We start from the raw sequence: 12,454 nt of genomic DNA on the forward strand, positions 1-12,454 counted from the left end.
CAAATCTCAACACTGTCTTTCTTCTGTCAAATCCAGGTAGCTAAGGACAAAACCAGTGTATATAAGTGTTATACAGGGGGGAATTAGCACATTACACAGTTGCTCTAATTATGTGTAAGTGTTCAGATCTTGAAACCCACCACGTGTTAACAGAATGAACAAAACTCAATCCACCTTTGTTTTGGTTCTCATCCAACTGAAAATCTCCTATAACTGAAATGAAAGCTTTGAAAAGTGGGACTGTAGTAATAATGTGCACAGATTATTAAATATAAAGCACAGCAAACAAGCTGGGGGATCAAAATAGAGTATAGTAAAATAAAACACTTTGAAATATTGTAACTAATGTACCAAGGGCATGGAAAGGGGTTGCAAAATGAAATTACTTTTTCTTGGTTAAATGATGTATTTTCTATTACAGCAGAATACAGCTTTATAAAAGGAAGTGAAGTCTAAATGCACCACAAGACCCAGTACAGGAGAACAATTGGACAGATGCCAAAGAAATTGTTGTTTACATCAATGCAATAAAAGTATCTCGAGCAAAGACTTGAAGGAATAAATATTCATAAATATTAAAATAAGCTTGGGATTGTAAACCCTTTAGGGCAAGGAGATTTTCTTTCCTCTGCTTGTACGCTGCCACAGTGGAACCATGGTTCCAGTGAAAGACTTTGGACATTGTTTCATTATAAATATTTACTACTAAAATTATAATAAAGAGGGAACTATTAGAGGGGTTTTTGAAAACCACATGCTTTAAGGGGGGGGGAAAAAGACATTTTCTACTTAATTTCTTCTAATTTCTTTCTGTGTGTGGTGTTTTTCCTCATTCTTTGGCTTAAGGGATGTTTGAATGGAGACTGAGCTGCTCTTTCTAATGAATTTTCTGCTGCTCCTGTCTATTCCCAGCTCAGGTTAGTATAGCTTTAGTGTTGTGACATCATGGTACAGTGGCGATGCTGGAAATAGACACTTATGGTGAGAGCCAGGCATTGGAGCAGAGGTCCTCCTTCCCTGCAGGTATACGGAGTGAGGGACTGGTGCCAAAACAGCATCACAGATAGGGAGACCCCAGAGCTCCCAGTCCTGAAAACAGCTTGTGATGCTTCCAAGCTATGCCAGAGCCCTCTGCTTTAGCTTGTGTTTTCTTCCACAGCTGATATCCACAGGGCTGCAGCAGATGGTATGAGCCTACAGAAAGGTTAACTTGGCAAGGAGGTGCTGTATTTCTAATCTAGATTCCTAAATTCCTCTGTCTTGACTCTAAGGCTTTTTCCTTTCAGGTTTCCATAGCGGTTGGGCTGGCAGCTTTTGCTTGTGTCCTCTTGGTCGTCCTCTTTATTATGATCAACAAGTATGGCCGGCGGTCCAAGTTCGGGATGAAAGGTAGGTGCAGTTGCTTTCCTGTTACAGGAGGCACCTTCCAGGATTGCCCGGCTCTTATAGCACACATGGAAAGGTGTTGTGGTTTTATTCCTACGTTGTCAGCATTGGTGCAAAGCCTTCTGAAGAGAATGTTATCCAGACCTCTTCCATTTGTTGAGAGAGTAATGGAGATACATAGGCTGGTGGTTCTCACCTGTATGTGCTTCTGCTGGGCAAAAGTATGCCTGTGTTTTACTTATCAGTACACAACTGCATCTGCAGGTTGTCCAGAAGAGCTTTGAGCCTGCTCCCTCCAGCCATTTCATAGAGGGACGTGTACTCAGGAGAGCGTGTTCTTGGATGAAATCTCTTTTGTGAACTTGGTGATGCATCCTTTCACAGAAGGATGTGAAAGTGGTTTCAGTTTTGTTGGAAAGGCAGGTGGGCGCATTCTGTTCCTGTCTGTGAATGGGGACTGAGATGCTGCTGTAAATTTCTAAGGTCTGTGCTGGGAAAACAATTGCTGACCTGTCTTTCAGTGATGTGGAAGGTTTCTTTCTGCTGCCTCTCTGCCAGAAGGTTTCCTCCTCTGTGTCATGAATAACCACCTTAGAAGCTATTTCAGGTATGCTTGTTGTAGCAATTGGAAAGAGAGAGGCATCTGATGTTTTCCAGGCAGAACTGAGGTCTCTATCCTACCAACACCAGCGCTGTGATACAGTAGAGCTAGTGCCAGAAGAAAGTAGATGCCTGTGTACCATCTGCTTTTTGTGACTGTTGGTATCTCTGGTTGGGCAGCATTGGTGGTGCCTGGCCAATGCTGGAGGAAGAGCCTTCGCATGACAAAGGAGTTACCAGCCTAATTGGTGGCTCATGCATACACTGTTCGAAGCTAGGCTTTGACAAACGTGAGATTCTTCTAAGGCTTCTGAGATGCAGCCTATTCCCTGGCCTTGCTGGGGTCTGTGTTGCAGGGCAGGTAGATAGATTTGGGAATGTTTCTTGTGTTTGCCTAGGGCTTTGTTTGCTTTAGGGAGACATTTCCTGAGTGGGTCCGGCTGGGATTCTGGCTGGAGTTTCCCCTATGCATCTTACGGAGATAGAAGACAGGACACTTAATTAAATAGTGAATCTTCTACACCAACTTAGCAATATTTAGCCCATATGTCCAATGATAAGAACCATCTGGTAGGGCGTGTTGACTGGTGGGTGGAGTAGAGGAATGGAAGACACGGTTCCTGGGATCAATTCCCAGCTCTTCTACTGACTCACTTAATGTCCACAGGCAATTAGCTGTCTTAACCTCTGTCTCTGCTTTAATTTCCCCATCTGTACAATTGTGATGATGTTATGTGCCTTCTGGAGGGATTTGTCAGAACACTTTGGAAGTGCTTGGGCATTTGCCACTGATGGGGCTTAGAGATACAAACACACAAAAAGGAAAAGCAACTTCCGGCCCTAGTGGAAGAATCAAAGAGGAATGAGCCTTACGTGAGTAACCAGCCTCGATGAACAGATGTGTGTATGTGTTCAGAGGTGTTTGGATAAGCGTGTTAGTGGATATTTTTCATTCGCGGAAACCAGAGGAGTGCTGTGATGGGCCTTTGTATGTGCAGTTTTTAGGAGGCAAAAATGTTTAGCCAGAAAAGGCTGCTTTCCTCCTCACCATGCTGTATCTCTTCCAATTCTGATATGAAACCACAACCCTGCTAAGTTTCTTGAAGTTTTAATGATGACACTGCTTGGAGAGATGGAGTTGACAGAAATGAAATACATCTTTAAAACCAGGAACATAGCTCTTCAATGAGTCACAAGTGTCATAGGCACTACTGGGAGCAGCCTACTCATAGTGCCAAAGCTCTGCTCCCCATTGGAGGCTGCAGATCCTTCTGCCCTGGACAGTATGGTCCCAATCTGGCAATGGTACCCTGAAGCTTGTGTTTGTCCTGTGTGTGCTGGATGTCTTTTCCTCCTCTTTCACTCCACCAATGGGATGCTGTTTCTTTCCTTCTCCCTGGAGGCTTCCTATTCATGGGGCTGATGCCATTGTCCAAATCATCAAATCACTTTACTGAGTGATCCTGAGCCTCTTTTTCAAGGCTCATATACAGGTTCTGCCTTATTCTGACACCCTGTCTGGGACAGTGCAGCTGGCAAACACCTCCAAATCTCCTTCAGCCAGCACTTCCCTCTGGGTCACTCATTATCAGCTAATTCTTGGGCAGGATCCATCCTGTATGGCACCAGCATGTTATCATTTAATAAGGAAAAAACACCCAAACCTCACATCTTTTGGGGAAGCGTGTGAATCCCTGAAACAGGAGCTGTTTGTCGCCAGCTGATATGTTGCCACTTGTTGTTGAAATCCCAGCTTGGCAGGCCTGCAGGAGCAGGTTTTTCCTGTTGTTTTTGTCATGGACACAGAACATTGTGTGCTCGTGCTGGACACGTTACCCTCAGAACCTCGTGAGTCTCTCTGAGCACATCTTTTTCCTTCTGTGTTTCCTAGCTTTAAGCAGATGCTTCATCTCAGAGAAAGAGGTGAACTTGGACTGACAGGGTTGGATATCACATTGGGCTGCAAAGTCCCCCTTGGCCAGCCTGTTGGGTTGCCCACCTGGCTTAAAAGTGGACTAATGGGCTACCAAGTGTCCAACACCCCAGCTGCTTTTGCTGGAAAGAAAGTCGCTGTGTCTTGGGGCACATGTATGCTGGGGGATATGAGACTATGAGAGGTCTATGAGATATGGGACTATGAGAGGATGATGTGTTCACATTTGTCCTCTTCTTGGCTGGTAGCACACCCTTGGAGCATTGCACAAGTCCTGGCAGAGCCACTGGTCTGGTTATGACCCAGCTACTGATACAGCCAACAGCCAAGTGGTGGAAAAGCCTGCACTGCCAAGTATGCTGTCAATGGGCTGGAGCAGTGGCATCAACAAAAGCTCCTTATGAAGGGGGTTGTGACACGCTGTGCTACTGGCTCCTCGATGTCCTGAGCCTGAGCTCCTTGAGGCTGGCTCTGTGCCATCCCCCTTGCCTTTCCCTGCTCCCTCCAGAGAGGGAATTCATTAACATGGGAAGGCAGAAGTCAGATCCCCTTTCTAGTTGCCTGTCAATTTTGGGTCCTGAGGCTGGGGGGAACAGGGGTGGGCTGAAGCATCTTGAGGGGGAGGAGTGTCACTGGAGCTTGGGTGGTGGATGCAGTAGGAAAATGGCAAACAAAACACCTTTTTGTGGTGCTACATGAGCAACATGGAGACAGTGGAGGGAAAACCGCAGGGAAAAGGGAATGTGAAAGCTAGAGACATGTTGAAGCTGCAAACATGGGCTGCAACCGCTTGCTGAAGGGTGATGTATCCGTAGGGGGGCTGAGATGCTTTTTAAAGCTTTGGATTTCTGTGGGAAGAAGAATTGGATCTTAAAGCGCAAGAAACTGGGAGTCAGGGCCCTTGGGTTTACTGCCATGTCCTAGGGGAGTGGGTTTTACAGGTGGGATAGACCACATGGGAGTAAGGAGCCTGGCACCTTGTCCTGTCATCACTTGCTCTGGCTCTGGGCTTGGTGTCCCACATTCCCTGACCACGCACCAGAGGTGGATGGTTTTACGCCTCACCTTCTGGGTAGTCTTCTGATCAAAGTTTAATCCCAGCAGATGACAGGAAAACAAATCTTGTAATATAATAATAAAAAGAAAAGCACCACACACAAGTCCTAGGATTAACAAAAATGAAATTTCAGAGAATAATAACGGCACAGAAAAGTCCTGGGACTAACAAAATGTTCAGATGGCACAGCGATGGATGCAGTGTAAATGCTTAAGTTGATGGACTGAAATAGATGCTCCTTTTGCTTGTTTTCTCTTACATCTGCAAGTGCCTAGGGATAAAGAATGTGTGCTCATGCATATTTGTGTGATGTATTCCTGGTGCTGCACAACTTTAAAAACAAAATAAAACCAAATTGAGTTTGCTGAGATATTAGGAGAAAGGTGCTAGAGAAAATCCAGAGACAAGAGCACTTCTTGTTTTGCTGAGATGAACTGTTTTCTAAGCTCTGAGATTAAAAACTACTTGCATTCTCCAAACGAGGTTTTCTTCTGAGGATGGAGGCAGTGCCAGCTAATGGTTCAGACTTGGTTACAGTTGGTGAAGAGTCGATTGCTTTTTAATCTGATTTCCTAAAGAAATAAGGCATGTGATCGTGCTGCCTCTCTGCACATGTGTGTGTGCACAGCTCTGCCTGCCTGGTTCTTCCCTTTCTCTGCTGCAGCACATTCCACCCAGAGGAGATGGGGGAAGGACTTAGAGATGCCCTTACAGGCATCACGGAAGTAGTGGGGCTAAATAGAGGATGACAACTTGGGTGATGCCCCACTGATGGAAATGGCTCTCTGGGCATCAGAGAATCCATATGGAAGCTCAGCCTAGGACAGAAACTCTAAAGACAGGGGTCCAGGCTTTCATGGGGTCTGCTGTGGTGGGTGGTGTGTACATCTGTGCACATGCATGTTCATGCTTTCTTTCTGAATAGGCAGAAGCAACAAGGAGGTGGGGGAGAAATGAAAGAGCAGTAAATAAATACTGCCCACGCTTTGTGTAATGTGTGAGGAATCGCACCGCGCTCAGTGCACTTGCTATTTGTTCTAATAGCCCTGATCAAAGTGATCACTGCTGATGTGCATGTGGATGTCAGAAGTACTTGCAGAGCTCTTCCATTGTAATTTAGCATTAGTTAATAGGTACTTAAAGTGGTTGCCTATTTGATTATGATTGGGGGTTATTAACATTCTTTTCCATAAACAGATGGTAACTGTCCGCTGAGTCAGTTGCAGAACAATTCCAGGGTTCTGATTCAAGAGGACCAGTTCCTGCAAAGATATCTTGGGTGCCTGGCTCTTTGATTTTGTTGATTTGGGGTTGGGTTTTTTTTTTGTATCTCTTTTATTTTTCCTTTCCTTCTTCAATATGCAATTATTGCTGCAGCTTTAAAGGGGGGATAAAAATAATATACAAGATCCATGACCTACCTTTCAGATGAGGCTTAATTCTGACACGTGTTTGGCCTTGGCTAAGCCTGACTATAATCATGGACTGGTTGTTTTTCCCTGATTATTTGTTTGTAGTTGTATAGGCATGAACAAACACTCTGCAGCTTGGAGAGCCTGCACCTTAAGGGTTAGTTGCTGAGGAGAAATCTGTGATCAGGGCCCTTTCATTTCATCCTCCTGGGAGCCTGCCATGTAGCAGGAGCAGGAAGAAAGAGAGAGCAAAGCAATATCAACCAGCCTGGCATGGCTACAGGAGAGAAGCAGCTATACATTAAAAGCCACAGCTAACCATGGGGTCTGAGGGATGTATGGTGAGCCATACTAACAAACTGAAAGTGGGAACAGATTGCTGTTGCTTTCTTTGAGCTTGGGTGTGTGATGTGCAGAGCCCAGCAGTGCTGAGTTACTGAGTCCCAGAAACCCCTGTGGGGCTCTTGGAGGTTGGGCCTTTTCCTTGTTGGTATCCTTGTGTTTGTCTGAAAAGCCCCTCAATATACTCGGTATTACTTGATTTTATTTGCCTGGGAAGTGCATTGAAAGGGCATGTGGTTTCACTGGGGCTTCTTTCTATAAACGCCTGTTTATACTCCGCTCAAGTGCGAGCTGCGCTATTTATTTATTTAGTGCCTTCAAGGTGATAAAGCATAAAGCTCTTCGAACTGCCGATAAATGCCTTACCTTCTGCTAAGCCACCAGTCCATAACTTGAATAGTGGCAGCAAGGGAAAGCTGCTACGCAGCCCTTGGGCTTCTTGGTAAACCTTCAGGAGAACCCACCTCTCCACTGAGGTGCTGTGAAAAGGCACTTGCTTCTGCCTTCCCTCTCTGTGAAGGCAGATCTGCTCTCACTCTAGCAGTTAATGCTCACACCCCTTTTTCTTTGGTCCTGGGTAGTATTAGTCTGATGGAGGCTTTGAAAGATGGGGTGCTGCTGCCTTTTGTTACTGCCTGAAGGAGCAAGGAGCTGCCCTTGGCTGGAGACATGCATCAAATGACCCTGTAGGAGAAATGGTTATCAGAAGGTCAGGATTTATTTAGACCTAGAAATAAAACATTGTCCATCACTGAGATGTACGAAGAGATTATTTATAAAGGAAATGTAAAGTGCACTGACCAGCCGTTATCTATTCCAGATGCTTTTACAAAACCAAGGTGTCTATTTTAGGCAGCTACTAAAAGCATTTAAAAAAACCAAGTCAGATCAGTAGTTTTCAGGTGACAGAGTCCCCAAGGCTATTTCACAACACATTCTGCAGGCTCTTCTATCCCATGGTGACCTCCCTTGCTCACAAGGGTACAAACCTGCTCTGCTCACCAGTGGGTGCTGGACCCTGGGCAGAGGGTCCCAAAGGAGCCCCATGGCATGGCTGGCATTTGCCCAGGGCAGTTCTGCATTAACAGGAGTCTCACTGCTGAATTTCACAAGTGGTTGTCACATTGCAGTGCAATGCAGAGCAAGTGACCCTCATCTTACCTGTGATTCAGCACGATGTGAACTCAAAGTGAGGTGGAGGAAAGTTGTTGAAATTTATTGAAGTAATTTCTTTGAAGCCATCCCTGTTTTAGGCTCATCTTGCTTCTGCCTTTGTGTGTGTGGTGGGAGCAACCTTCAGGAGGGAGGTGGTGAGAATGAGCCATGACTGCTTCCCGTGCACTGCAGGGTCAGGAAGATGTCATTCATGCACTCACCATTCAGGAGCAACTGAGTTGCCCCAATTCCTCATCAAACTGCTTGCACGCACCTTTTCCACAGCTGTGAAATCACCCAGGCTCAATCTCCTGAGTGGCCTTCCCCAAGCACCATGCAGAAGGTGGATCCTCAGGGGACTCCTTTCTGTGGCAATGATGCTCTTGCCTGCCCGCTCCTTGTCTCCTGCGTTTGCTGCTTGGCCTGATGGTGTCTGTTCGCCTGTCTTCATGTGGCTTTGCTTTAGTGAAAGATGCAGGAACGACAGCACAGAGCCAGAGTAATTCTGTTTATCTCCAGAACAGGTATCTACAGCAGCAGGATAAGCTATTTTTTTTAACCGATATAACTAGCCTGATGAAGAGACATCATCTCCACAAACCTTGTGTCCTCTGTCCTGTCTTGTGTCTCTCTGAAGGCCATTAAAAACCGGACAACTAAGTGTCAACTTTGATGTGGCTTTACTAAGGTGCAGGGCACTGTGAGAAGAAGCAAAGGGCTTTAATTAGTAACTTAATTGTAGTTTGTCTGTACTGCAGTTGTCCAATTATTCTTTGAAAAGGTTTTTGCTATTGTTAATAAATGGTCCTCTGGGAGGATGTCCCTGGTGAGTTTATCACCTCTTCCTCTTGACTTGCTGTAGGATTGTTGTTCATTTATGTTGTGTTTAGCCATGGATGCTGAGATCTGGCACTCTGTTCTTAACCCCGGAGCAGGAGAGCTTTGCTCTTGGTCAGGGGACAGGTGACTGTGATGTGAATGGCGGTATTGGTAAGGGAAGGGTTTGGGAGCTGTGAAGGCAAATGTAAGGAAGAAAGAGAACTGTGCTGCTTTGTCTTGGGCTGAATGTGCTTGAAGGAGTGCCTGGAAATTTGGAGGCAGCGGAATAACCTCTCAAAGGAATGGATAGGAGCTGTCACTTGGGCTGTTCAAGCTTCAACTGGCAAAAGCACTGAAGAAGTAAATTGTAGAGAGCACTGGAGCATCTGATGATCTGATGGGCTTGTTCCATCCGCAGCTTCTATTTCTTATGGTGCAATAACGAACCTCTCTGTGTCCTGAGTAGCCCTGAGAAACCCTGTCATCAGCACCAGTGTATAGCGTGTGTTGATGAAGGTGGGAGCAGTGCAGAACCCTATTTGATGCTCAGGCATCTCATTTCAATATACAACTATGCTATTAAAAATCAATGGACCAGAAGATACGCCTGTACACAAAGGCAGCTGGGTAGTATTTTGTGCACAGGAGGAGTAAATCACATTTGGATTTTCTTATTTTGTGTCTGATGGACAGGGTTATAATCCAGTTTCTAGCTGAGACAGTGGTCTTCGGTTGATGCCAGGGCCCTGGATGATCAAGGAGGATAAAGGATGGGATGCTCTGTTACCCTGAACCTGGCTTGTGGTTGAGGAAAGGGACTCATAGCCATCTTCTATGTCTCACAGCCTCTTGGCTCCCTGTATCTGCTAGCAATTGCTAGCTGCAGAAATGTTCTTCTTTGTTGGTTTACTTCTTCAGCCCAGCATCTGCAGGAGTTAACAGCCTCTTCTGGAAGGAGCTGTTGCACATCAGGACCCTTACGCTGCAGCCCAGCATCCTACACACCCTGGTGTTGGGTTGGGGTGGCTTTGTGGCTCTGCTGCCTGCCCTCTGATCTTGCTGAAAGACCTCACTTTGTGACCAGAGAGGGATTTTCCCTGCAGAAAAGGAAAAAGCCATTTTTAAGAGCTCTATTGAGAAGCATGGCCTCTGGCAACATGGTTTGCCACATCTGCCTTTGATGCCACTTGAGCACAGCAGCACAACAGCTTCAAAAACTGCAGAGGATGAAACCCATATGATTATAACAAAAAAAGGGGATGGGACTGCTTGGACTTCAGGTAAAAAAAACCTCTTTGGCTTGCTTCTCATTCCACCTGAACCAGCTATAGGAGAAGCTGGTGCCAGTGAATTGTCTCCATCTTCTCTCTGTCCCAGGGTGTGCTTCTTCCTCCCCAGCAAACAGCAACTTCTTCACAGTTTAATGCAGTCAAGAGTCAGGCTGTGAATTGATGTGAGAGGAAAAACACTGTTTTCCTTCATAGTGAGCTTCATGTGGCATGGGCTGAGATGCCGGTGCTGCTCTGGGATGGGCAGTGTGATGGCATTGGTGTCCTGATGCAATGCCGGCTGCTCCTGCAGAAGCCTGTGGTGCAGACACAGCTCTTGGGGCTGGGACAGGGAAGAACTGTCCCTCTTCTTGCTGGCAAAATGATTCCATCTTGATGCTCTAAAAGCTCTTGTGACATCCACAATTTTCCAGATGGATAATGAAAGCCGGTGAGCAGAGGCGCCTCGGCGGCTATCGAAGCACTTGTCTGTGGAGCTGCGTCCATTGGTTTCATATCTGCTGACAGGGCTTAATAATCATTATGCTAAGTGGAGCCGGCACTCGTGGAGGCAGGTATAGATGCTGCTGCCCTTGGGCTGAGATGTGTTGCTCACCGTGCAGTGCGGAGGTGCAGATTCCCAACCTAGTGGGCTGATTTCTGCCTCTTCTCCTCCCATGCTGTGGAGCTCGGCAGGAGCTGCTGCTGGGTCTGCTTCATGGCACACATGGATGCTCCTGGGTCAGGCCCAGAGGCTGCTGCAGCACTTCCATTGGGTTCCAGCTTCAGTCCTGCTTTGGGAAGAGGGTCACAGAGCTGGGGTTTCCCACAGTCAGCAGGCGCATGGCCTGTGTGAATAAGCAAAGCATGTCTTCATCCAAAGTGCTTGTAGCAATGTGTGCTCTTTTTCTGATTGATGCTGGGGTAATAAGTAGCGTTGTCTTACTAAGCTATGATAGTTTTTATGAAGGAGAGATGTCTGGTTCTATAAAAAGGAAAGAAAAGCTCCATAATTTTGAGTTAACAATGGGCTAGGATCAATTTTGTGCCTTTGGTGCCGCTTGACTTAACAAGGTGGCTGGTCTCTTTTCCCAAGTAAAAAATGATAGAACAAGAGGTAACTGCCTCAAGTTGCACCAGGGGAGGTTTAGATTGGATATGAGGAAAACTTTCTTCCCCAGAGATGGTTGTCAGGCATTGGAACAGGCTGCCCAGGGCAGTGGTGGAATCGCCATCCCTGGAAGTGTTCACAAATCATGTATACGAGGCCCTTAGTGACATTGTTTAGTGATGGTCCTGGCAGTGCTGTGCTAAAGGTTGGACTTGTTCTTAAAGCTCTTTTCCAACCCAGTCGATTCTGTGATTCTGAGAAGGTTAGATGTTAGATACACCTTAACACCCATCCCCATGGTGAGCCTTTCTGGGTTAAAGCTTTGCCATACTTGTGCCACCCAGACCAGCACTAGCAGGGAAGAGCCATGTAAGTCAAATTTACTGTTATTATTAATACTGTTGTATGGCAGTGCTCATATCCAAGCCAGTTTGAGTTAATTCTTCAAGGAAGTTTTTTCTGACACACTATCAAATATTTTACTAAGCCCAAATATATTACGGTCTTCATTGACTAATTTCGTAATCCAATCAGGGGAAAATAAGGCATTGAAGGTAGTTCAGCGTGATTTGTTTTCATAGACCAACTGCTTCATCCTCTCACTTAGGCTCTTAAATAATTTTTTTCTTAGTATTTCTTTGATTTTTATTTTTTTTTTAACTATAAATTTAAAGTTAGGCTTATTCATTTCTTCTGCACATCAGCCAGGAGAACAAATACAAGATGTGTGCATATATGTGTATATAACGGGAAATGCCTTGACAGATTTACAGAACATTTACTGCCTTGACAAGTTTCTCAGCCTGGAATTAAATTGGTAGCAACATCTGGTAATGAGACTTCATGCCTTTTGGGCTGCTGATTGCTGCTGTAGACTTCTGCAGGTCTGTCCCTTGGTGCATGGGACCAAGAGAGGAAATGTTGCTGATTTTTCCAGTAAGACTTTGCTTAGCTGTTTTGACCATTATTTCATTTTCTTTCTCTCTTTTTATCATGATTATTTTTCTTTTAAAGAGTGTTATTTCTTCTATCTCCTGTTTGCTTTCAATCTCCCTTGTTGTAAAGTGTTGTGATAGAAACTGAAATTAGATACAGCCTGATTTTACCTCTCGCTGTCTGCAGAAATCCCCTTCCACTCTGATGTGGCAGGGCAGCTGGGTTTTAGATTTTTCTCCCCTTCTTTTATATTGTTATTTAGTTCCTAATAACAAACATATGGTCTTCACTATGTTTCTCTTCTATCTAATTTTATTATGCTACTGGTGTATTTAGGAGTGATTTGGGCTTATTCTCTCTGCTTAAAGATTTCAAGTAATGCTTCTTGGCTGCTACTGTCTATTAACATGATACTGGAGTTAATGGGATGTCAGC

General features: G+C 45.3%; 1 protein-coding gene across 1 annotated transcript in view; it reads left to right on the top strand.

Moving 5' to 3' along the window:
• Positions 1-12,454, top strand: part of NTRK3 (neurotrophic tyrosine kinase, receptor, type 3) — a gene marked incomplete at its 5' end in the record, with an annotated part of 172,639 nt that overhangs the window by 37,273 nt on the left and 122,912 nt on the right. Inside the window, one exon of the mRNA XM_010021778.1 lies at positions 1,287-1,389. Within this exon, the coding sequence (XP_010020080.1) occupies positions 1,287-1,389 (103 nt within the window). The remainder of the gene's footprint in view (positions 1-1,286; positions 1,390-12,454) is intronic.

This window comes from Nestor notabilis, unplaced genomic scaffold, assembly GCF_000696875.1.
Source record: "Nestor notabilis isolate BGI_N333 unplaced genomic scaffold, ASM69687v1 scaffold4209, whole genome shotgun sequence".
Taxonomy (NCBI): Eukaryota; Metazoa; Chordata; class Aves; order Psittaciformes; family Psittacidae; genus Nestor; species Nestor notabilis.